Source organism: Onychostruthus taczanowskii, unplaced genomic scaffold, assembly GCF_017590055.1.
Source record: "Onychostruthus taczanowskii isolate IOZ18803 unplaced genomic scaffold, ASM1759005v1 scaffold18, whole genome shotgun sequence".
In the NCBI taxonomy this organism is placed as follows: Eukaryota; Metazoa; Chordata; class Aves; order Passeriformes; family Passeridae; genus Onychostruthus; species Onychostruthus taczanowskii.
This window is the reverse complement of record NW_024499017.1, coordinates 10453102-10480693: the sequence shown is the minus strand read 5'-3', so window position 1 is coordinate 10480693 and position 27592 is coordinate 10453102. Positions and strand designations below refer to the sequence as shown.

Sequence of the window (27592 nt, the reverse complement as noted above, 5' to 3'; positions counted from 1 at the left end):
CTAGAAGTCTCCCTGCCATGGCACTACCCCACATCTCACCTCAGTGTGAGTGTTGCCTGGCCTAAATCTACTTTTAATATTTATGCAGGGCAACATCCCAATATAAACTCTATAAAGAAAAATTAAATGGCAAAAATATTCAACTCCTATGCTGAAACCATCTCATCTAGGAAAGGTGGTTGTCCAGGATTCTTGAAAACATTAAATGAGCAGCGTCAGGCAAAATATTCTGAAGATGTCAGGTGTTGTTTGCCAAAGAAGAAAAGTCTCCATTCATAAATGCTGCTCCCTGCACCACCAGCCTGCAAGGGAGAATTCATATTTCAGTATTTCAGAAGCAGGCATCTGTTTGGGGATGGTGGGATAATATGGCACAAACTTAAAATGTTTACAAATTACTTTTCTGAGTGAGCAATATCTTCCCTTAAAAGTGATTTATCTCTGGTCTCCAAGGAGTCAGCTCTTACTTGTTCTGCAGGGAGAATGATGCTTTATGGATTTCCTCTCAAGCAAATAAAGTTTGCTTTGAGGTGAAAAAAAAAGAGAAAAAAAAGAAAAAAAAAAAAAAAGCTGTCGTACAAGACAGATCGGGTTAAAGATGTCACAAGCAAATGATGCCTCAGGTTTTGGCTTTTCTATTTTTCACATTCTGTGCTGCTTTAGTGTGTGGGTCTGAGCTTCACATCAGGGCATGGTGAGCTCTGTGCACAGAGCAGGGACACAAAACAATTCCTGCTCCAGCTGGGCACCAAGGACAAATGATCCAAATCTCAGCCCAAGAGCACAAACCCCGTGGGCTGGAGAGATGGGAGGGCAGGGGCTGAGCTGGAATTGGACACTGAACTGCAATGTGCACATGGAGCAGAGCTGACCCCAGGGAGAGACCCCGTGAGCGCTTGTGCATTTTGGGACCATTTTGGTTCATTTGGGTTCATTTTGGGACCATTTTGTTTCATCTTGGGTTCATTTTGGCACCATTGTGGTTCATCTTGGGACCATTTTGGTTCATCTTGGGTCCATTTTGGGACCATTTTTGTTCATCTTGGGTGCAGCCCTGGCTGGGCTCTTGTGCTGCCCAAGGTGGATCCATTGAAGAGATCCTTTGCATAAGTCTCTGCTTTATTCTTTAGCTCTGCCCAGCCACTGTTCTAGGCCAGCCTTCTCAGGGCATCACAAACTGTAAAACGTCATCAAATACAGAGTTTGGGCACAAGGAGCAGCACTGGGATCACTGACAGGGATCCTCCAGCCAGGGGAAATCCATCACCTGAGGAACTCCCAGCTGCATCAAACAGCACAGAAAGGACAGAAAGAACCAGGCTGGGCTAAGGGGAACTTTTTGTCTGCACTAATGCACCACTTTGGATTAATGAAGCCATTGACTGTCTTCATTTATGCCTTAGGTTTGGAGCTTCTGAAGGGTTTCAATGTACACAGTATGGGTGTAATGGACAACATTTACAAGTAAAAACAGACTCACAGGCAGCCACTGTCTCACTAGGATGTTCCAGCTGTATTTTAATTAAGACTTCAATTTTTGAGATTTGTTTAATATACAAAAATTAAAAACAATCAGGCAAAAAGTTCTGTGAATGTTTTACAAGTGGAACACCAGTGGATCCTCCAGTCCAGAAGAGAAACAGTGGAGAATTTAATTAACATGACTCATTATGTTTATTCACATTCTCCTCAAATTACCTTTTAATTGATACAGTGAAATAGAAACAGAAAACTAAACATTAATGTTATCCATGTAGACTAAGAGGGGTTTATTTTAACCTTGAATAGAGTTTTGTAAAACTCTACAGTACAGACTGAAAACTTAAAGTTGAACACACACACACATTTAATTAATGTTATTGTAATTAGATACTTCAACACAAAAGAGAGCTAAATTTGGGTAGAATTTCGAGAGAAAGAAATTTCCCAATTGATGGAATTAAGATACAATCTCTTACAAAACGGCATATTTTAAATTATTTTTGCTACATGCACTCTAAAAATAGAAAGTCATAAGAAAGATAAAAGAAAGTGAAAATGATAAAGATATGTCTGTTGTCTGATGACATTTGGGGAATCAAAAATAAAACCCCATTGGTGCTAGAGGAATTATCCCCAAATAGCACACTGGGAAATTGGAATTATTCTAGCAGAACTAAAAATAGCCACCTACATATTTGAAAATGCTCTTTTAATGTTAAAATAAAAAAAAAAAAATCAGGTCTAGCACCTCTGGAGTAACTCTTGTTGAATTCCAAGTACTCAAAGCTGCAACTCCACCAAACTAAGCAATTATTCCTATGGTGATTTTGAGGTAATTCCATTTATTTTCAGTGCTAAATCTACTTGATTAGTGCTGGTTGTAAACTGACCACTTCCAGATGTTTTTATTTCTGCTCTCTTAAGCACTGAGCATTCTGAAAGTGTTGATACTTGTGTTCAAAAGCCAGACTTTGAAGATAAAATATCCTAAAGTTTTGTTTCCAAGCATTAACTGTGCTGTACACCGATTCTATAGCAGGAAGCTCATCTTGTCTAGCCAGCAAAAACTGTTTGGAAATGGGAAACTTCCAAGAAAAAAATGGGATTAATCCACAGTGATGCACTTCTACCTTTTAGAGTCATATTCCTTGGCCCCAAGCAAGGGATGAAAAAACACTGCCAGTGAGATCTTTCAGATTTTTTCTCACCTTTTGGCACCTCTTAAATCTACATGGATAATAATTTTTGGTTTTCTGTTTTTGTACTCACCCACTTCTCCCTGAACTGAAACCACTTCCCCAAACATCTGCAAAATGTGTAGTGTGTCCTCAGCCTGGAATTTCTAAAAGTTTTACCACCTTCAGTCATAGATGAACATTGAAGACCATTGTGCTCTTAGTTCTGGGAGAATATATGCCAGTATTTAGCAATTAACCATTTAGCAATTAACCATTTAGCAACTAACCAGCTCCTCTGCAAAACCTGAAGCTGGAGGCTTTTTTTATTCTAAGTCCACCAATTCTTTTCCCCTCTCAGACAGCCACTTGTCACAGTGGGATTTTCACCTCTCAACATCCATAAAGTTAATATTCCTCTTTTTCTTATTTTAATAAAGAAACTCTCACAAAAAAAAAAAAAAAGGACATTTCCATTATCAGCCTCTATTCAAAACATGTGGGCAGCTGATATCATGTTCTGTGTCACTCTTTGTAAGTGCCTTGAGGATGATATTTTTAAAATCTCTCTGCAGTACATCAGTGTCAGAGAAACTCAGGATGTTTGGATGAGTGACATTTCTAGAGGATCAGCAAACTATCTGCCACAGGAGGTAGTGATACCCAAACTCCTAACCCAAAACATCAGAGGGAGAAGATAAATATTGCTTAGTGCAGCCACAGAGAGCTGCAGGTTTGAAAAATCACATTCACATCATCTTGTGGGAAATGTGGAGATTTTCCAGGAAGAAAACTGTGAGAGTTGGAACCCCCCAACAGCTCAGAATCCTGAGTGCATAACACACTTGGGGAATGAAGGTCCAGTAGCCCAGCTAAGAAATAAATCCAACATTCTAATGAAGAACCAGGACCACTCCTTCTTCCCTCCTTGTCAGAGGGAGACACAGACAAAGCAATTAAAAGGTTCCTTTGTGAGACATCTTGGGATTCCTTGGAGCGGAAGGGAATGTCCTTGCAGGACCTCTGCCTTTAAGTGGTAATTTATCCCACCTGCAAGCTCCAGGTTAAAAGTTTGACAACTTGCAGCAATTCTCCAGACGATTGTATGGGGTGAAACCATAAAGGAGCCCTACAGGTGGGTGCTGGCCAGCTGAGCTGCAGGAGGATGCCCTGGGGGCTGTGCTGACCAAAGGATTCTACCTGCAAAGTTGTTTCCAACAAACCAGAGCTCAGGACTGCCGCAGAGGGGCCAAGGTGGGGATTTGGGAGCATCTCCAAAGGGTTTGGCTGTTCCAGGGGAAAAGGTAAATGCAAAACACAGAACACAAGCATCAGCTTCTGCAGGGAGATGTTCATTCACAGACAGCAGAAGTGTTTGCTCAGCTTTGTTCCAGAAGTGCATTCTCACACCTCATGCTCTGTGTGGGGAAGAAAAGCCATCCAGTGATGTATCTGCCTCAGGGTCTGGGTGCTGCACTCCCTGCCCAGGAGGAGACAGGAACATTGTGTGGGAATGATGAGATAGTCTCATCCCTCATGGATTTTTACAGAAGAAAAACTCCGGTCCTGTTATTGTCAGATAATTTTCTCACTTTATTTTTTTTTTTTTTTAATCAGACTATCAAGCTATGTGTTAAATTAAATTAGAAATTATCTAACAATGTCATGAAAGATTTGTAGGAATTCTGCCACTGCAGCTTCAAAGAGGTCAGATTTGTGGTTTTAATGAACGTACATATCCTCTCATGTTCTCTCAATAGGAGATTTTCCTGTTTGTAACCTGAATCACACTACTCATATTTTGACATATAATTTTGACTTTTATTTCTCCTTTGCACAGCTTCTTTCTAGATTCAAGAACAGGTTAATGAGCTTTCCCATCAAAAACATAATAGGAATTAAACTAAGAATTACTGGTAAACTAAATTTTTTTTTCCCTCACTACAGGCATTTAAACCCAAATACTGAAAAATTCATCATAAAATTAACTTCAAATGTGGTTTTACATCTCACTAAGAAGCACTTTCAATCTCAGACCATTTTTCCATAAGTAACATTATAACTGGCAGACTTTTTTTCTCCCTATTTCTAATATTTCAGATATAATGGACTATGGAGTATCCTCTGAAAAAGGACCAAAGACCCATGAGTTTTTCTCTCACTCAAGACCCTCTGTTGCTTATGTTCACAAGCATCAGAAACCAGAATGTAAGAAATGCATTAACAAAGGGGAAATGGTGAATACCTTGTTTATCTTGTATTTTGAGCAGAAAGAAATATGAGATATTGCTGTATCTATTACTAAAACCCCTTAAACCATAGAAACTGAGGTTCAGCTCTGGAATTTACCATACTGCAAAACAAGTTAAAGGTGTGCAAGTGGGAATTCTGTCAGAGAAGACAAGACAAAATGATACAATTATTCCAACTCAGAGCTGATATGCTCCAAGGTATATGTTTTCCCACAATTGCTGTAAATATGAATATGTTAGAGGTTAATACAAAGATCAAATGTGGAATGCATTTGCTGAAAAGATTAATATCTTTTCATTAAAAATGAGAGTGCACTGTTGGTTCAGCATTTGCATTTAGATCGAGTAGGTAATAAATATATTGACTGCTAAGACACCTATCTCCAAAAGGGAAAATATTAATAACAAGGGTGTTGTCCATACGCAGAAGTGGACAAGATTTTTCTGTTTTCTACTGCTACCCCTTCAGAGACCTGAGCACCATGATTTGCTCACACCAGCAGGGCTGCTCCATGCTGTAAAGAACATTTCTGCCCTGCTCCACAGCAGCAGTGTGCTGCTGGATGAGGATCAGGGGCTGCTGCAGACTTGAAAACTTGCACAGCCATGCCTCCCTCCCAGCCAGGAGAGGCACTGCCTGGCTGCTGTACTCTGCTTTTTGCTGCAGGTGTGGTTTCACAGCCTTTGGTTAAGGGGGAGGCTCAGCCAAATGTTGCAGAGTCATAAAATAGGGTTGGGACCTCTGGACATCGTCCAGTCCAAGCCCCTCCAAGGTAGGAATGTTGTTCCATTCTACAAGAAAAGCGTCCCGGTGGGGTTGGGATGTCTCCATGCCCTCCCTGGGAAGCTGTTCCAGTGCTCTGCCCCCTCCAGGGAAAATTATTCCTCATGTTGAGGTGGAACTATTTCTGCTTAATTTTATGGCAATTACTCCTTGTCCTGCAGCTGAACACCACCAAAAAAGAGTTTGGGACCATTCTCTTGGCATCCACCTTGGAAATATTTGTAAGGACTGATGGGATCCCCTCGCAGCCTTCCCTTCTCCAGAGTGACCAGGCCCAGCTCCTGCGGCCTCCCCTCACCAGGGAAATGCTCCAGACCCCAAACCATCCTTGTTTTTGTGGGCAGCTCACACACACACGAGCACCGGGGGCTCCAGCTTTCCTACAGTTCATGGCAAAAGGCTTTCAGCTCCATTTTCCCAAGTCATAAAGAGAGGAAAAAGTATTTATGATTCAAACCATGGCAGACTGATGCACCAAGATTGGTGCGAATGGTCACAGAACACAGCAGCTGCTTCCCGAGCTTGTGTCAGCCCACAGCAGAACACACATTTCACTCAGCCCAGTCTAGCCCAGGGTCTCTCACAACCACAGAACGCTTGAAGTGGTTTCCTTGAGGTGTTTAAAGCCACGTGTGCCAGCACACAGATCAGCACGCAGCAGACAGCTCAAACCGTTTGTTAACTTGAACTCAAATTAAGCACAGCAGCTCCTATCAAAAGCAAAAGCAGGTTACTTCTCAAACTGCGAGAAGTAAATATTTCACTTAAGCAACTGTGGTGACAGCTTTCTTTTAGTGCTTTAGTCATGAAGTTTATACAAATCACAGTTGCTTTCCTGTAGAGCAGAGGGGTCTGTAACACTGAGAAAACAGCATTGTGGGCAAGCAGAAAACCCAATTCCTGACCCTTGAAGGAAATTTCAGAGTTGATTCTGAGACCACAAGTGTTTTCTTCACTTATGCACATGAGGAGCATTATTTTTCTCTCACTGCAGGGAAGTGTCACTTTGAACTGGAGTCTCCATCCCTGAAATTTAGGACGTTTCCTCAAGGTTTCCTTCCAACTTCTTCCCCTCCCCCTGTTTTTCTTGCTTTTTTACTCTCTTTCCCTGTTGTGCTCTATTTCGTGTCATTTAGACCATATATTTTGATGGAGGGCATCCTTCTCCTCTGAATTTATGAATCAAAATGCATTCTGCAATGGATACCTGCAGGTATAATTTGCCCCCTAACACTCTTCAATCTTTATTACTGACACATTCAAGGATGCCTAACTCCCACAAGAAGAAAAAAAAAACAACCCACATTAATCTTCAAAAATGTGTCCTTAGCTGCCTTCTGAAAATGAAAATGGATGTTCTTTGAGAAATTACCTGAGTTTTGCTTTAAACCCCCAGGATCATGCACTTCTGGAAACACTTTTGAATCTAAAAAATTTATAAATAAAAAATCTGTTGGTGTAGAAATACAAATCCTTCACTGTGCCTCTTCCTTGGAGGCAGGAAGCATTCCCTCAGTTACAGCACATCAGCATCCTGTTGGATGGAGTCTGGGGGGCTCCTGCACACCCTTTTTGTGCAGACAGGACAGAAGGACTTTTTTGTAGGTGACACTTCAATATGGAAACAGCTCCAAAGCAATTCCATCACCCATCAAACACCCAGACTATTTCTAACAGGGAGCATCCCCATTTCCAAACTCCCCATTTAGAAACAGATTTAAGAAATGAGAGCCACAGAAAAGGAAAATTTGAAGACTTATAGAAATTTTTTAAATTTTTCTTCACATTTAGCTGGTCCTTCATAGTTAAGATGTCCAGTTGGACTTGATCAGAAAGAAGTTAATTCTTTCTTCTTTTACATTTTATTTATTTTAAAAGTATAGTATCCTTAGAAGTAACTTTTTTTCCCCAGATAACACATTAGAAATAAAATATTCTTTCATTTTTGTCTCTTAATGTTGTTAACATAGATCTTTACTAACGCAAACTAAAGATCTCTCCTCTGCATCATTGGATTTAAAGACTGAGCTCTCCAGATGTCCCAACTTTTTTTAATTTTAGTGTAAATGCCCATATTTTGATACTTTGCTCTGGAACAAGACTTTCTAGGCTATGACATAGCTCCATTTCTGAAAATGCTGAAGCATGGAGAAACAATTTGGAGTATCCAGTATGGGCAAAGCCTGCCAGATGTTTTCCATGTCCACATCTCAGTCTCCCCCACTGGGCAAAACCTCCAGTGTTTTCCCTCTGATGCATTAACATGAAATAAATCCATGGAGAAACAATTTGGAGTATCCAGTATGGGCAAAGCCTGCCAGATGTTTTCCATGTCCACATCTCAGTCTCCCCCACTGGGCAAAACCCCCAGTCTCCTGTTCCCTCTGATGCATAAACATGAAATAATTCATACTTTAAATGAAAAAAAAACAAAAACAAAACAACAAAAAAGACCAAATCCACCCCTCAAACAAATTATATTCAACCAATTTGTCTTAAATGCAGTGAAGAGTTTCCCAAAAACATCAAGGACCCAGCAGTGGTAAATGTTACAGAGATGGGAAATGGGAGTAATTTTAGTCAGTGTTCTAACATGCTTTGAAAGAGTTCACATAAACCTCTGGTGCATAATCACATTACGATGAAAAATAGTTTTCTCCATGTCCATCCTAGGGAATTTTTTTCTTTAATTCAGCCTCTTAATTGTTGTCTAGGGCTGCTACCTACAATTTTAAAGAGCACACCTACAATCAGAGCAGCTGTTGACCCAGAGAAAATTTCAGTAAAGCCTAGGAGAAGCTGCAGGTTTGAACTGGAAATCATGAATAATCAGATTCACCAGGACCAGATTTTGGAGTGTCTGGGCTGTGGAATTCCCCAGCACAATCTCACTTTCCCCTCAACCCCTACACAGAGGCTGTGTGTACCTCCATGAGCTACACTGGAAACGCTGCTGACTCAAATTCCAGTCATCAAACAGGATCAGCTGAGCTGCTCTCAGCATTCTCCATGTCCATCCTAGGGAATTTTTTACTTTAATTCAGCTTCTTAATTGTTGTCTAGGGCTGCTACCTACAATTTTAAAGAGCACACCTACAATCAGAGCAGCTGTTGACCCAGAGAAAGTTCCGGTAAAGCCTAGGAGAAGCTGCAGGTTTGAACTGGAAATCATGAATAATCAGATTCACCAGGACCAGATTTTGGAGTGTCTGGGCTGTGGAATTCCCCAGCACAATCTCACTTTCCCCTCAACCCCTACACAAAGGCTGTGTGTACCTCCATGAGCTACACTGGAAACGCTGCTGACTCAAATTCCAATCATCAAACAGGATCAGCTGAGCTGCTCTCAGCATCCTTTCTCTTTTCCAAGAGTGGAAAAGCTGATGGAAGGGTTTGCTGCTTCCTCTGTGTGTCTACTACAGCACATTGTTCTCTGAGGTGCCAAGAAAAGCAAGATAAGGATTGCTGAGATAAAACCATTCCTGACTCACAAATTCTCCCTCACGAGCATTTTGTCCTCAACCTCCAGCTTGTGTTTCACACCTTCCAGCAAGGCTTTCAGGAGAAAAAACACTTCTCCTTCCCGTGTTTCTACAACACATTTCATGGGAGAGTGTGACAAGGGGCCAAAACATTTAGCATTTGCTCAGGCTCCCAACAAAAAGGCATTAATAAAGAAGTTATTCTGCAAAGGAATGGCACATGGTGCTCCCTCCAGCCCAACACCTTTCCAGAAAGCCACTCATTCAAACCTGGTGATGCGTAGACACCTTATTCCTCAAGCAGGAATCCAGCCAGACATTTCTTCCTCCTAAACTACTCAGTTGTTTCCTCCTCCATGTTTTACTCCTCTCTGTCCCCACCTCAAGCAGACAATTTTGTATAATAATTCAATTTCGTGAGCCACACAGAAATACATAAGAGTTATTTATATAACATCAATATTAAATTGGTACCTAGTTTTTTTTCAGAATAAAAACTTGAGGCTGCTTGTCTCTAAAAGCTGCAATTATGGTTAAAAATAGAAGCTGTTCATCTTCGACCACAAATGGCAACTACACAGGTCTGAAAAAGGAGGCCTGACCACCAGTTTCCACTCAAGACATATGGGCAGGAAGGGGAAGAGGCTGAACCTACAAAGATGACTGTGAAAAAATAAACATCCTTTTTCCCAAAGCCTTGCCTCTGACAAGACAAAGTGAGACTGGATTCTAACTGCAGATAATACTTAATTTTAGGGTTAAAATTGTACACAACTGCACATTTTGGCTTGTAAACCAGTCAGATGTGGAACAACAAAAATTACTCTGTAATTTCAACAGATCCCAACTTGTCATGTCACCTTCAAAGTAAAGGTATGGAATTGGTCATTATTAAAAATCATGAGGAATTCAGATCCTGCTCTCAGGATGTACTATCCAGCCATAACACCCATCCAACTGAAGCCAGGTTTCTTGCAAGGAGACAGCATCATTATTTCATAAATCACCAGTGACCTTTGGAAGGCACTGGGAAAAGCAGCCACGTTCATTCCCTTCCATTGATTTTCTAATTTTGAGTAAATTGGTTTAATCTGGGGAATGGTTATCTATGAGGAATAAAAACACTTAGAACTGTCTTTAGAAAAGAGTAAAAAGCTTTTGAACTGAAACAATGTCTTTGGAAGGGAAACTTGAGGGGAGAAAAGGTAGTGGTCTCATAAACTTTAGCTTGGGCACCATTCTGTATCCAGGCACCCAAATATGAATAAAGTTAGAATCTCTTAAACTTAAAAACACAGATATTCAGGTCCAGACATTAGTTTCACTCCACTGTGTTCCTGGTGTATGTGTCTGATTTACCCATTAAATATTTGCTGTTGGAAAAGCCTGTAGAAAAAACTACCCACCTAGAAAGGGAAGTGTTTCATCTGGTAAAATGAAAAATAATGTGCTGAATATTGAGAACGTTGGACAATCCTGAGTCTAATCAACTTAAAACACAAGCTCAGTGACTCAACGTGCACCTGAAACATTCTGCAAGAACAGAATTTGGGCGTCTCCAGGAATTTAAGAGCACTCAGGACTACTTCATCAAAGGAAATTGTGATTTATAGAGTAACTTTTTCTGGTGCCAAGATTTTATACATTCTGGTATCTAAACCTTTGGATTAACTGATTGCCTCTACTTTATTATCTTCTGAACATGAAATGATCATGCCTAAGCTTTCTTTGCCATCAATTTATGCTCTCATAATGTTAATGATCTGATATAAGCATAGATTTTGGCACAGTGGCAATTCACCTTAAAGCCACCTGAGGATTACCTGTTCCTTCCCTACCCCTTGTTGTATTTTCTTTTTTGGCTATGGGATAGCAAGTTAATTAGTTCAATAATTCCACTCATAAAAATATTTTAGGAAAGATATAGAGCACTAAACTAATACTCTCAGAGTGATCTATAAGCACAATTAGCTCTGGGTGTCAATTACTAACTCTAAGTTGAAGGCCACTTAATCCTGAGATCTTCTTTCTCACTACACAACACTAAATGTCTTGCACAGAAATTATGAACTACTAGATTTATAAACATTGATCAGAGCTTAGAACTAGTTAGGTCTAAGTAAGAAATAAAAATAATTCTTAAAAGAAATGAGCATCCTCAAAAGTGAGCATCTGAATCCCCACACAACAATACCCAGAGCCTCTACTCACAGCCCAGAAGATTAGAGGCACAGCCATCAAAATGTGATACTGGAGACAGGAAAGTTCTCACTCACCTCCCGGTCCAGCAGCGCAGGGGACACCACTGTGACAATGTCTCCCTTCTCAGGGTCGATGTAGAACATGTTTGGGGAGGGTTTGGTGGGGGTCTGCCTGAGGATGTTGTAGCGCAGCAGGGCGTTGTCCGTGCTGGCATCGTCGGCGTCGAACGCTGCCATGCGCATCACCGTGGTTCCTGGGGAAAGGGCACACACAGCAGGCACTGAGCAAAAACCCTCTGACACTGAGTGCTTCCACATGATATCTAGGTTGCACTTGTGTTCCTGTTATCTTTACTTTTTGTTTTTGTTCTTTTTTTAACTAGGCTGGAAGAGACCTTCAAGATTGAGTCCAGCCCAGCCCCAACAGCTCAACTCAACCCTGGCACCCAGTGCCACATCCAGGCTTTGTTAAACACACCCAGGGATGGTGACTCCACCACCTCCCCAGGCAGCCATGCCAGAACTTTATCATCCTTTCTGTGAAAAACTTTTTCCTAATATCCAGCCTGTATTTCCCCTGACACAGCTTGAGACTGTGACCTCTGGTTCTGTCAGTGCTGCCTGGAGAAAAAGCCCAGCCCCACCTGAGCACATCCACCCTTCAGGGAGCTGTAGAGAGTGAGTACTTGCTATTCAGCCCCCAGAAGACTCATGTGCTCTAACACAAATTCCCTGTATCTCTGTGCTTTGAAGCCATACATGGTAATTGCATTTCACTAAATGAATTACAGGTGTATCTCTTCCACTTTTAATTCTGCAGGCAGAAAATCCACAGGTGGCTACAATGAAAACAACAATACTGAAATAACAGGTATCTATTTGCATGGTGAACTGTTGCAGTACAAAATGTATTGGATGTCATCTCTGTCAATAAGAAATGTTGCAATTATTAAAGCCTACATTGTTCCAATTTCAATTTGCACAAATTTATGAGCTTGTTTTATGAACATCCATAAGCCCCCCATCTCTATTGCCCCACTGTCCTTCCAGTGCTGAAGGTTTCTCTGACAGGAAATTCCCTGAGCACACAGTTCTGCTGCAGAGTGCAATAAGGAAAATGCAATTCCCTTCACAGATTCCTAAATGCTGTGCAGAGGAAAAACCTCACTCTGTTTCTTTATCACAGTTAATAGAGAGAGGATAGAGCTGCTGCCAGTCCCATGCTTAGGAGGGGAGCACATCCTGCATCCCCGGATCAAGGATTGTCCTCTCCCCAAGACAGGCAGCCCAGAGCAAAATTCTGTCAGCATTTTACCAGCTTTGAACAGTACACTGAGAAACAAAGAGAGAGCATGAGACACCTGGCCTGAACTGTGGCCCCCAGACCAAAATGATTTCTTCATCAGTTCATCTGTAATTGTAAGTGTAAGCATTAGTTTGAAAAGCAATTTAACTAAATAATATATGGTCACAGCAAGATTAAATATTTCTGGTAATATTGAGCTGAAGACAGAATGAGATTCTACCAAATAACAAAAAAGCCATGATCAAATCAATAAATTCATTTCAATGTTAAGTAACAGATTAGTGTGAGATATTAGCAAACTATAAAGTAAGAAATCTAGGAAGGGATCCAGTCTTTGGCCTAAAAATCCCAACTGAAACCATTTATCAGATTCCATGATCTACACCACTTCCATTTGCACTGACACCATTATCTCCTGTGTGAATCAATGTCAGTGTGGGCCATAATTCTTTGCTACAGGTTAATTCCTCTGTGGGAACTCACCCTTTCTTTTCCCCACAGACTGGGCAAGTATTATTTTAAATTATCATGGTCAACACATTTAAAATACAGCATTTAAATATGCACATTAACTATATAAATTTAATATATAAAATATTAAATATATAAAATATATATTATATATATTAAATATATAAATTTAAATACAGCATTTCATTTCTTCATAGATCTGCAAGACCATAGGGTCATTCTTCAGTATTCACAGAGACTTCTGTGGCAAAATGACTACAAGAGGTAAAACCTGATACAGACAGGGCCTAAGACATTAGATTGCAAGTGCCTCAATAACAGAAATATGTATCATTCGTGTACAGTGAGTTTGTTTTGGTGAAGGTCTTGGATTTAAAAAATCCAATAAAAATGAAATATTGTGGTAAATATAAAAATAATCCCAGTCTCAGTTATAGACTGATATAACAACTGCCTGTTCACTGTTAAACAAACTCAAATGTTTAGATACATTTCTTCTTTTCTTTTTTCCCCTTTTGTTGTAGTTCCCAGAGTACAGTGTTGCCTCTTCTTGTAGTGACCTTGAATATAAGCTCTCCAAGGTGTTATTTTATTTCTACTTTGGGCAGAGTCACCCCCTTGAGAAAAATAGCAGAGACCTGACAGCATGTTGGTTTTATTCAGCAGTGATTAAAGGTCAGACAGCTCAAAAAGAAGCTTACCACTGGATACCATGCCATGTTTTCCAGTGTTACAAGATGATCCCAGCCCTGATATTTTCACCTACTTTGTGTGAGACTGATTGAGAAGAAAAGAGAGAAAAGAACTGCTTTATTTTTTGAAGAATTAAGATTCACCCTCTTTTTACAAGTGCAACACAATGTGCTGGTTTTTAGCAATTTATCACATTTTGGAGATTTTTTATATAGATGTTAGATAACATGTTTCACAAGGGTCTCTAAATCACAAGGTTTCAGTGAAATAAATAAGGACTAAGGCAAACCTTCAAAGGATCTTTAAGAGTGCCCAAGTTCATGTGAAATTAAGTGGATTTCAGTACACAATGGTTTCCTGAAGAATGCACTTTAATATGATGCCATACTCAAGTACAGTAGAAAACATTTTGAATGAATACAAGGTTGCTATTATTATAAATCTATTAGATGAGCTGATGCTCAGCAGAGATTTAGAAACTTATTACAATATATTTTCAAGTAGAAATCCCATTTATACAGTTGTCCTACTGAAATGTTTCTGATGATAAAACAGTGGAAGGCACATGCAAATTTTAAGATCTGATGTAAATCAATCTCTCATTACTCTGGCATAGAACTGGCTTAACACAATGGCTGAGTCTGACTCTGATTTGCCAGCTGCAGTTCTTTAACCTTTCAACTCACTAGACATTATCTTGTTCCCTGCAATCAATCCTTTGGTGCATATTGATCAGAATTCCAGCAACTCAGATGAGCAGAATTTTACATCCATTTTGCATAGAGATGCCAGCTCCAGGAGGAAAGCTGGAGAGAATTAGATACATCTTTTTGCTATGCTTCTCTCAAAAGTTTTGTGGCATTGGTTTCTGGTTACCGTCAAAATGGCATTTAAATCTAATTTTAAAGTTATTCTATTCTCACAAGTTGTCATTATGTGTAAAAAATGTACATAAAATTTCGGGTTGTCTTTAGATGTTGTTTTGTATTAGTACAGTTTGTCTTGGTCTTTGTTTGGGAATCAATACAGAAAACTGCACCCCCATGTGCTTCATATTTGTGGCTGATGCCTCAAAAATCACAAGAGCTTTAATCCAGCAGTTAAAGCATACATCTGGAACCCTTTGGAGAAGCCTAATAGTTACATTTTCAAGGAAGAAATTCCCTATCCTAACTGAGGTGTCCACAGAGAGAACACAAACCACAAATTGCAATTGGACCACCAGAAAGGATAATGTTTATGTAGAGATCTTAAAAGCTTAGTGGCCCAAATGTATGTTTTGAAAATCTCTGCAGCAGGCATCTAGTCCAAAAGAGCTTCATTCAAGATGCACACTTCTTCAGTATTCCTTCTTCATCATAAACTTTTATTTTTCATAAAAGATTCATTTCCCCAGGCCCATAAACTGACTACATTTAATTCAGTGTCATTTTACAAATACTTCCATTCCTGGCATCAATCAAATGCAGCTGCCTTTCAAACCACAAAACAACAGCTTGCTACATTATCATGTTAAACAATATATATAAACTGATCAGGCTGGGAAAGGAATGTCTGCAAAATCAGCAGCTTCTTCCTTGTGCCAATGACGCACAGAGATCCATGGAGGAAACTCTCCCAGGATAGCTGCACTTGTGTCTTGGTGTGCCTCCATATTCAGGGTTTGTTTGCCAGCCTTTCTGCACAGAATCACTCAGAATTCCCAGAATCACTCAGAATCTCCAGAATCACTGAGAACCTCCCAGAGTTCCTCCTTGGTCACACACAGATCCCACTCCCAGGCCATTGCTCCAGAGGCTACAGCTATCAATGTGTTGGTTATTTGAAAATATTGGCAAAATCTCCCCTTAGGTACCAAGAAGTAAAATCTAACACATGCATGGCTTTGGAGTGGTTGGAACAGAGGGTTTCTTGGGAAAATCTCTTTGGTGTTTAGTTAATAACCTCCTATAACCTGTCTCACTCTTTTTTTCTTTCCTTCTCTTCTTTTTTCTGCTAAGATGTCAAGAGAACATTACTACTGAACTTTTATTTATTTACTATATGCAGCTGCTGGGTTTAAATGAAGGACTGGAGAGGAGTGGAAGTGAGGCTTATCTCTAGCCTGGTGAAATGTGAACAAATGTCTCAAGCCTACAGCCTTAAGAGAAGAATGAATCTGAAGACCAACAATAAAATATTAACCAGTTTAAGGACTGAAAATATTTAACTTTATGAGCGCTACAGAGCTCAAAGACTTCACCATGGAGTTTTCCCAGCTGATTTTCACTCTTTCTGTGGTTCTCCACTATATATTCAGTACATTAAATGTTTTCTACATGTGTTACAGAAAAAGAAGGGCTTATTCTTGTAATTAACATAACTGCCCTGAAGAGTTGTATTTCCACCTTCTCCACAAGTTCAGCTTTGTTTCTGTACATGATAACAATCAGTTGCACAATGTTACATTTTGCAGAAGTGCAGCTATTTTAACCCAAGAAGGAGGACAAAGAGTGAAAAATGGGATGAAGAAAGAAGAAATCAAGAGGGTTACCTATATCGCTAGAGCCCAACTTTCAGAAACTGGAACAAAGCAGGGAGCCCTCCTGACAATGTTCTCATCATAACTAATTACATGTTTGATTATCATTTTGTACTTTCAGACAAAAAGCCCCAGGGGAGCAAAACAAATGTAAGAAAAAAGGTCTATTATGGTTCCAATCAAGGGCATTTGAATTGCAATTATGTGTATCACTAAAAACTTCAAGGCCTTGCTCAATAAAGAAGACATTTAGTAAGAATCATTGAGTTCAGGCTTTGAGCATATCTTATATTTGTACAGGGCAATAATTTTCTACCCTGTAGGGCTTCCTCACATTCTCTATTTAGATGTCTGGCAGGTTCTTTCAAACTCTAGATTAGATGGCATCACTGAGCAGTACTCTGGGAATGCCACTGAACTGCAGCCAGCAGGACTGGAAGGGTGAACTGGTAAACTGTCAACTCTGGAATGAATAATAAACAAACTTCTCCCAGTACACAAAAGAAACTTCAGTAATATTAAGTAGAGATGAAGAACTGTCAAGAATTGTTACTATCTATAGAGAGCTAATGCAGTCAGAAGCATATAAATTGAGTAAGAAATAATGGGACATTCCCAGCTGAACGTTATGACAGAACAGAGAAGATGTATGGGCAGGTCAACCTTTAGCAATACTGGTATTTAACCTTTCTTCCCCAGGAACAGCACAGTTGTTTTGGCAGAATGAATTATTCACTCCTGGGATGTTTGGAACATGACTTACACACAGTCCTGTCCCCAGCCACACTGCAGACTCTGTCACATTGTGAGAGCAATGTGAAGAGCTCTCAGGTATTCTCTGCTCCAGGCCAGACATTGATCTATGACATGTCAGTAAGGGAATTTGCATTAGCTGGAGTTATGTGACATAGATCTTACTTTGGTGTGTTGTATTTTGTCTACAGTGCTGTGGATGTTTCCTTCTTTAGGGTAAAACTGTGTGGTGAAATCATGGAAAATTGTTAGCCCCACCAAGGATTCCTAAATTGTGTTTTTTTTCTGTACACACCAGGTTATGACATTTTGTGGTAAGATATTCATACTGAAATTTACCTCTATCTGTGCAGATACAAGAAATTGTGAAGAATGTAATTTATTCTTTCAGAACACAAAGATCCCCTTCACGGATTTTGTGTTGTACAAAACTCATTATCCCCAAACAAGATAACCTACACTTTAGACTCTGTGCATCTTCCCACACACAAAGAAAAAAAAAAGATTAAAAAATGCATGAAGACTTTTGTCTTACAGACTACAGATAGCATGAAACAGGTATTTGCATGAGGAATAAAATCAGTGAAGTCTCATTTCCTACCTAGTACTGTCCAAAAGTTCATCCCCTGAATGGATAAGATGGTGTCGGTGTCTTTTAGAGGGATGACAAAAACAGACCTAAAATAGCTCAGCTCCCCCAGTTCCACTCACCACTGCTCCCCCTTCAGCAAACAATCCTTCCTTGCCCAGGCAAGGGGAATCCTTCACACTTGTTCATTTACAGTCTCTCCAAATGGACTGGGAATTGCAAGCTCGGTAAAAGAGGACTTAGGACAGTGGAGATGCAGCTGAAAAATCCAATATTCTTCCCCCAGATATAAACAGGCTGCAGGTTTAAGCAAATCACCAAAGATTTTTTTCTTAACCAGGATTCTCTCTAAGCAAAAATGTCACACTCCCATGTCTGTTTCCCTTCTGACCAGCCAAGTTTATTAAGAAAAGTCATGAATTACTTCTTGGATCATGACCATAAGCTATAAAACGTCCCACTGTTCTAATATTCTAAGCGCCAATTCATAACATAATCTTATATGTCAGATCACATAATTCATAAAGCAATATAACACATTCTCTTGAAGTAAATGGTTTAATGTAAATGATGATATGCTCTGAACATTTCACAGCAGGCGAACATGACAGAGCAGTGATTTATGAGTGAAAGAATATCTATTCAACATACAAAGAGCAAGATTCAGCCCCAGGCATGACAAACACAAAGGGCCCACGTTCTCTCTGGAGTTTGACTAGCACTAGAAATCAATCAGGAAAACCACAGCAAATAGTGACTAGATGAGACATTTAAACATCATGAAAATCAACCCCGTCAAAACAAGGCAGGACCATACTCAAAAAAGATACACAAGCCTCTTTGCTGAGAGGTCAGATGGAGAAATTTCCAGAATGCCTGTGTAATTCATCACCACAGGTGCCTTTGGCCAACTCTGCAGGAAGGCAGCCCAAATCCCAAGAGGAGTTTGGTCAATGCCAGCTGAGCTCCAGGCCACCACTGCTCCAGGGGAGTGCTGAGCTCTTCCCTCTGCTTTTATCAAACCAGCAAAGGTAAAAAGCCCAAAACTCAGCACCCTCTGCCCAAGGTACCCTGCTCAGTCACTGGGCCCTTTGGTCTGAGCTGCCTGATGATGCCTCAGGTTTTATATTTTCTATTTTTCACATTCTGTGCTGCTTTAGTGTGTGGGTCTGAGCTTCCCATCAGGGCATGGTGAGCTCTGTGCACAGAGCAGGGACACAAAACAATTCCTGCTCCAGCTGGGCACCAAGGACAAATGATCCAAATCTCAGCCCAAGAGCACAAACCCCGTGGGCTGGAGAGAGAAAAACAAGCAGGATGGGAGTGCAGGGGCTGAGCTGGAATTGGACACTGAACTGCAATGTGCACATGGAGCAGAGCTGATCCCAGGGAGAGACCCCGGGAGCGCTCGTGCATTTTGGGACCATTTGGGTTGTGCTTTCCAGGGTGGATCCATTGAGGACTTTTAATAAATCCCTGCTTTATTCTTTGGCTCCATCTAGTCTCTGTTCTAGGTCAGCCTTCTCAAGGCATCACTGGCAGCTGAAGGTTTTTGTCAGAGATGCTCACAGCTCACACGATGCACTGTGCTGTTTTCCCAGGTCCCATGTAAAATTGGAATTGCCTGCAATCATTCAAATTTGATTTCAGGCATATGCAAGCTGTTTAAATGCAGATGCAAACTTTATAGTCAAGAGTAAGCAGAGAGCTTACTAAAAATACATATTCTGCACTTATTTCTGTTTTATAATCCAAATGTTTTCTTTCAGATTTTCTTTACCTTTTCCTTAATAATTTCCCATTTTTTACCCTTCCCTCTTTTCTGGGGGGTAGAGTTCTGGCCAGTAAGGCAAATTGTTAATAGACAGAAACTTTTAAAATCTTACAAATAAATAAAACCTGATTTAATTTTCATATCCAGAAATACCCATGAGAAATTACCTCTTGAATGTGGTAGAAAGCTTCTCCTAAACTTCATGACAAGAAATAAACCAGGAAAAAATTAGATTAATCATTTAACTTTCTCCCTCAAAACAGAAGCTAATATCCAGTTTCTCCCAACCTCTAAGCAGAGTAGCATTCTTAATCAAGATAAATGTAGAAAAGAAAATAGATGTTTCAGAGACTTCACTTAGGTTAGTAAAAAAAGATTGACAATTATTTTCATTCTGAACTTCTGGGAGGGAACTGACCATCTTTCACTGCAAAGCCACTTCCACCTTGTCTCCATCCAGGCCAGTCAAGCAGAATTAGAATTCTGACAACAGAATGGCAACAGAACCAAGAACAGATCCTTCTCTCAGCTCTCATTAAACAGAACACTGCTGATCACTGGGAACCCAGCTCACATCCATCAAGCCAGGAAAGACTCTGAATTAGGAGGCCAAGCTGCACTTCCCAGTTCTCAGACAGCCCAGGTATATCTTATCCCACAACCCTTTCCCAGCAGTAGTGTCCTTTGGAAAGGAAACTTGGGGCACTGGGAGGGAGGGAGCAGCAGTGTTTTTTAAGTCAGGAGTATATGCAAATCTAATAATGCTTGATAATGAAAATGAGAAAAAATATTTTTTTCTTTCATTCCAACAACAATTATTCGAAATTGGGGAAAAGAATCTCAAAATGAAACAGTGTGATGTATGGACACTAAGTGCCTATTTTTTTAAAACACTAAAAATTGCAGTCAGTGAGAATGGGGTAATAAGAAGCCCAAGCTGCACTCTGTGTGTATATTCCGCATTAGTACTTGTGCCAGAACAACAACAGAATGGAGAGATTTTCCTAAGAAGGGAACGTTTTTACAGATTTCAATAATCTTTTGATCAGGGCCACACTCACAGATGGAGGATCTCATTCCATAAATTACCTACTTTTGTAAAGGACTTGACTGACTTCTTACAAATATAAGAAAGGCAGCAATTAAACTCGCCCATCTCAGTGGGCTTTAATCAAAACCACGTCATTACTTCACAGAAATCACTTTGCACTATTCTTCTATGTCCAAGTAAGGTACCTTGGCATCCTTCCTGATTAAAAAGTAATAATATTACATTTTAAAAGGTCTACTAGTGCAAGGTCAGTCTTCCCCAGTTGGAAATATTTTAGGACACTGGGCCAGAATTTCTGTTGATCTAATTCAGCCCAGCATTACTAAAGCAAAGATTTATCTTAGGTGAGGTTGTGGAATACAGGATTGACCTTGAAGGTCTGCATTGGGTATACACAGGATTACATTGTCATTGCCTTTATTCCCTTTTTATCTCCCTAATTTCTCACTTCATGTATGTGAAATGAAAGAGAAAACAAAAGGATGATCTGTGATTTTTTTTTTTTTTTTGGTGCCTCTTCTACTTTGGTTCCTTTCCCTTCTTGCTACCAGCAATTTACACAAGTATCCAATTTTTCACATGGATGTAGGATTATGAATACACAACACCACAGACTTCAGCAATTACTGCACCTGGGAAATTCTCATGGTTACTCTTTGCCTGTTAACAAATATGAACTGGTTGTGCTTTAATCTCAAATTACAAAGTGGAAATAGAAGTGAACCCAGCCCTGTTAGCCCTGAGTCTGCCACTGGGGCTCTCAGCACCTACATCAATCCAAAATTAACCCAGATGAGCCAAGGGTGCTTCAATATTACAAAAGCAGCGCTAATGAAGGGAGAATCAGATGTCCTAATGAGGAGGCAAATCATCTCACAAGGCTTCTCTCTTCCTCTGCAGGAACAGAGCACACACTTTATTCTGATGTATTATTTCATCTTTGTATTGATTTCATAGCCAAGTCCCAGCCATTTGATCTATTAAACATCTGAGAGTTTTTATCTGAGAGATAAGTGTTTCCATCATAATACAGGATCTTTTTAGGTGAGTTTTGTTTTTCTTCACCTCCTTCTACAGCTGAACTCCTGGATAAATTATTTGGTTGAGCTCATAGTGTCTGCCCTGTTGAACTTATTTAAATTCACCATGCCTGAGCAATATTTCATAATGGACTTCACTGCTGGACCCAATAAATAAACTGGGCAACTGCTCCCTGTTCCTAATTCAGAGAATTGCATTAAGTCCATTGCACTTTTCTGGATAAATCATATCACAGATGCAATAAATCCTATTAAAACTACAAACAGAAGTGGAAGATTTGATTTTAAGGTCTCAAAGTAAGTATGGAAGAAATCCTTAGTGAGAATCATAAGGAATATATCCTCAAAAAGGACTCATTCTTCCTCCATGCATTCTCCTGAACCCAGTTCAACAGCTTCCCACAGTAAAGGAGTTCACAGGAGGAAGGATGAACACCCTCAGTTATTCTGGAAACCTGCACTTCAAATTGGCCAGCCCTTAAATCAAGTCCCCACAGCTCATTCCCTAACAGCAATAACAGAAGATGGAATTGTTTTCTGCCTTTTTCCCCATCTTGAGATTAAAGTATCTGCACGTAGAAATCTTTGCAGCCCTTCTTCAAATGATCTTTTTGATTAAATTATATTTTAAAGCCGCTGATAGCTGAATTTAATAAATGATTCAGATGCTGTAAGAGTGTGCCCTGTGATTTTAAAACAGGCCTTTGAAACTATCTTGTATAAATCACAGGTTTCAAAACCATCCATATTTGTAACAAGAATACAATTTGGGGTGTGTGATATATATTTTCAGTAGGGATCCTGATATTCTTTCCTGAATTAAGTCATTGATTAAATCACTTAGTTCAGCAAGTGTGATTACTTTCACTCAGTTACAACCACTTTAGTCTCAGATATCCAGTCTTTTTTATAGTCACTAAAGAGGGACTGGCAATTTTGGATGCAGTTCATCCCATTCTAACATAAAAATTTAGGAAAGGTGAGATAAAGCACCTTTGGAAGTGATTCATTCTGGGTGAAATCTGACTCTGAGAGGGCACTTAAAAGATGCGATACACTCCCATTAATTCTGCCATTACTACAGGTGTGGAAAGCAGGGTTAGAATAAAGTGGTTCTCCTGTAATTTTGTTCTGGCACCACAGATTCCAGAACCCTTTCTCTCCCCATCTCAGGACTGCTTAGGGCTGAAGGGATCTTTGTTCTGCACAACTTTACAGCCTCAACCCCTGCAAAGCAGAGCCTGCAAGGATTAAAAGCAGCCCTAGATATCCCTGGTTTTATTCCCTTAGAATTTATGCATCTTGTTGGGAAGGGACCTTAAGCAACAAATCAAGTTATTTTAACTTTGTGTGTAATTGATTTAGTACTGAAAGGGCTACATTATGTCCCTGCAAAGAAAATATGAGCATGGAAAAGCTTCTGCATGTCATAAACCATCTAAATATTGACTATGAGGCTCCTTAATGTAAAATTAATAATTAAGCACAGAACAGGTCACAATATATCACTGGGTACTTAGAGATCATAAAGATTTGTGGAGCTGTGTGCAAATTTGGGGTCATTAAGTCACGGGCTTGCTCAAGTACATTTATACTTTATAAATGCGCATATTGCTTCTTGGGCAAAAAGAAAACAAGCATCAGTCAGTGGGAAATCATCCTAAAAAAGGAGACCCAAAGAGAGATTTCCTATTTTCAAATTTCCAGTTCTCCACTGGATACTTTTCCACAACCCTCATCCTGAACACACTCAAAATTCAAGTTTTCAGCTCAGGGCTTCAATGAAATCTTGTCTCCTGGAGAGAAGGTGGGTCTGGTCCCTGTGAGGGATGCCCTGGATGGGCCATCACAGGGGAGAGTCATTCCAGCCATCCCCTTTCCCTGTTTGAAGGAAATTGGAAGGCAAACGGGACTTGGGAGCAGACACAGGTGCTCCTGCCTTGGGTTCCCTGTTGACATTTGCCCTCACAATTTCCAGTGTTGGAAATGTCAATACCAATATACCACAAAGTTCAAAGGCAATCTGTAAACACCATTGGTCAAACACAGTCACAGAGTTTCCCTTCAACCTCAGTTCTTTTGTAATTTAGTGTGGAGCCCTGATTCAGTGTATGGAAGAATGAAAATTCCAAATGATATCAACCTTCATAGCACAAATCCCTGAGAGCTTGAGTGGATTTCTTCCATGCAAAACTTCAGTTAAATAATCAAGTAAGAAATATTTGACTTCAAACCCCTGTGATTTATTTGTTTGTTTTCCCAGTAACTTACATGAAATCCTACTTTCTAGGGATGTGAACGGTAAATCTCCCCAGCAATCAGCAAGGTCAGGAATTGAGTCAGAGTTTTGGTCTCTGAGGTGTCTGCTCTTGTCCATCCCTGCCCCTGCCACGCACTTCTTAATTAGATCATCAATAAATTATGGTATTTATGCAAACAAAGGGTTGATGATCACAGAATTCCCACCACATAAATTCCCTGACTTTTGGCAAGAGCAGTGACTTCCAAACCCCACCCCAAACTTAATACCTACTGAACAAAAAAAAAAAGAAAAATCCAAGCAAACAAAAATTCCCCAAACTGAGCAAATTGTATACCTTTACTTTATAATTTTGGTAAAGATATACATACCTATCTTATATAATTATTATATATATTTTTATACAATTATAATAAATATAGAAACTATATTAATATATTGTAGAAATAATTTATATATATATTATTTATCTTATAATTCTTTTATGTCTGTTTACCTACAGTAAAACCCTTATGGCAGCTATAAATGAGCCACGATGATCTGTGTCTATGGATTATGTGTCAAACTGGGAAAATTGTACCTTAAATCACAGATCCATGACAGATCTGGAAAGCCTAAGAGGAAAGAGGCATTCCAGTGGCAGGTACCAATGTCAAGTGAAGTTATTGTGTATTTTTAGAGCATTACCAGGAAAATGCATTACATAACTGCAAACACTTTTTTTTCTGAGAGCTCGCTTTTCTTTTTATCCCAACGTGCTGCTTTAAAGAGAGAAGAGTTTGTGATTTCAGTCACTTCCACTCCACCTAAGGAGTGACCCAGGGATAGAAATCCCAGCAGATTTCTCTCAAGATTCTCTCACATTTTGCTTTCTGTGCCTAAACAATCAGATCTGACAATGAGCTCTTTGCACTGAATATCTCTGTTGGCACAGAACAACTACAAATTAAACCAAATGGGTAATTTGCTAAAGCAAATAAAAAATGCACATTTTTACAAGTTTCCCACTCACACAGAATATCAGTAAAGTTTAAAAATGTAAAGAAAAACATCCAGCTGTGTATATCCATTACCTTCTAGAACTACAGAACTGGTGGCAAGTTGGTTATGTTGTTAAAAGCACAGAAATACAGGTGCCAATAGAACCGTGGAAAAAATTGAGGTAGGAACAGGATGTTCTTAAAGAAATTAATCTCTAAAGATGTCAGGCATGTGATTTTTTCTGTATATATTTTCTGAATTTTTCAAATTTCCCTGGTTAGTAACTTTTTATATGTATTAAAATATACATATTAATCCCAAAGAGAATATATTTAATAATGCATGTTAAGACTTACAGAGAAGCATTTATCTCTCTCTCTATCTAATACCAGGGATATCTTTTGTGCTTGAAGTGATCATGGATTAAGACTAAGTTTTACTTGAAAATTTTAGACACACTAAGATCTAAAAATCTATGAAAAATATCTAATGTTCCATACAATTTTTATTATATTAAAATAAAAGAATTTTATTTTATTATATAATTTTAAAATTATTAAAATAATTTAGGGTTTTTTTAACAAAGAAGCCACTTGTGCCTTCTGAGCCTGCCAGTCTCTCAGTTCCCTGTACCATGAAACACTGTGGTCTTGTAACAAGTATTTTATTTATTTGTCACAGGTGATAAATATGTGACAAATATATATATATTAATATATTTTATATAACAAACTGGTTATTCTGATGTTTTGCACACTATATAACACAAAACTGTTGTTAGCTGAATAACTCAGCTGCTTGTATATTACAGGAATGGCTTCACTCTGGTGCCTGGAATGCAGCCTGGGCCAAAATTCCATCCCTTGGTTGGGAATCTGCTGGATGCTGGGGAGGAAATGAGAGTTTTGCAAGAAGCACTCGTCCCACCTGGGTTCTGTACTAAAGAAAATGGGAAGTGCTACCATTCTCTGCTTAGGTTTTGTCCATAAATCATTCTTTTGCAGAATTAGGAGGTAGCAGAAGCTGTAGCAAAGCACCATTGATGTTTCTATTCCAATTTAGCAATTTCAGCAGCAATTCAGGGCATCATTCAGCAGCATCCCACTTGCAGAAGGACCTGGTTATGCTAATTTCAGAGGGGTTTTAGCACATTTACATGCAGGAAATAAATTGATGAATGTTCTGTGGTGTGTCAGTTGTGGAATCTCCTGTGTGCGCTACTGGAGCTCCACACACAGACATTTCCTGCTGCTTCCAAACAAAAACATTGCCATGCTCAGGAAAATGGGATATCCTGAATAATGCAATGGAATTGAATGGGCTGCTAGAGCTGGCTTCCAAAAATCTTCTTTTTAAACTAATGCCTTGCTCACTGATCTGCCAGGGTCTGGGCAGTGGATAAAAATGTCTGCATGAGATATCATGAGGGTGTTCCTCCACCAGGATTTGAGTGGAAATGTGGCCCCAGTGTCCAGGAATTGGAAAGAAATTTACACAAAAAGACGTTAAGAACATTTATCATTCTCTGTTTTTGTGCCTGTTCCTAAAGCAGTGAGATCTATGTACAAATCCACAAATTGCATTATAAATTACCCATGCTACAGTTGTTTATAAGCCATAATTAAAATCAACCCAGTGCCCCTCAATTAAACATTTATGACAGATTTATTCAAAACCTAGTTAACCATTTATAAGGCACTTACATGGAAACAGAGTATAAATCATCAGTTTCAGTTTTCTGGGCAAGCTTTATAAAGCATTTTCATTTCATCTTCTGTCCTGGTTACTGCATGTGGAGACTGTGCAATACTGGAAATAATTTTTGACAAGTTTGGAGTTCATGATGCTGGGATGACTCTGAATAATAGCACAGGAGCATTACAGGCTCATAAAAGCAAATGAATGCTTTAAGAGCTGGCAGTACATTCTTAAACATGAAATCTATTGAAGTGTACTGCTCTGAAGCAAAGAGAAATATTTTAATACATGTATAATTATGAGTGCTTGTGTATTTTTCTTTGCAATGGAGTTAATTTCTGTATTATATACACATATACTTGGTATAACAGACAAAAAATGTATAGATATATAAAATATTAATAAATACATAGATCTAAATGAAGTTATTTTTAATTTTATCAGTGCAAATGTGTTTCAAATTTGGTGTCTTTGCATTGACACATTCACCTACTGAATATTCCACATTGATTTGGCTTGACTCAAAAAATTCTGGAAAACCCCCTTATGGAATAAAAGCTCAGCATCATCTCTTAGCTGCTGGAGCCAATGTCTTTCCCAGAAATCTGATCTCTTACCTGATCAGTAATTAAATATATACATGCTTTTTAAAAGTAATTAATGGAGACATAATATTCATATTGTTCATGATGTTTGCACACATCAAAAGTAATTAATGTTAATAAAAAGTTACAAGTGTTGGCAACTGCACCACAACTATTACAGAGAGGGAAAAAACATCATTTCTGCTCCTGCTCTGAAAATAGTTTCTCAAAAATCCCTGGGAACTGAAATGTGACACTACAATAAATACATCTGTTACCCAAAGAGGTTGTACTTTGCAGCTCTAATGTACAAAACTGCTTGCATCGATTCCTTCTCAGGCTTATTCAATTAGAACATTTGAAAAATATACAAATTGTGAGGCAAACAGCTGTAAATATTTACAGAACGTAAGCTATTGATTTTTATGTTCAGGAAGTATAGTAAGCAAAATTTTCATTTAATGATTCAGTTCTCAAATTCAGTAACAGAGAAGT

The 27592-nt window shown here is 39.2% G+C and overlaps 1 protein-coding gene across 2 annotated transcripts in view; it reads right to left on the bottom strand.

The window, feature by feature from the left end:
* Positions 1-27592, bottom strand: part of CDH13 (cadherin 13) — a 433407-nt gene that overhangs the window by 118120 nt on the left and 287695 nt on the right. For both annotated transcript variants that reach the window (XM_041400548.1, XM_041400547.1), the window contains exon 7: positions 11452-11630. In XM_041400548.1, the coding sequence (XP_041256482.1) occupies positions 11452-11630 (179 nt within the window). The remainder of the gene's footprint in view (positions 1-11451; positions 11631-27592) is intronic.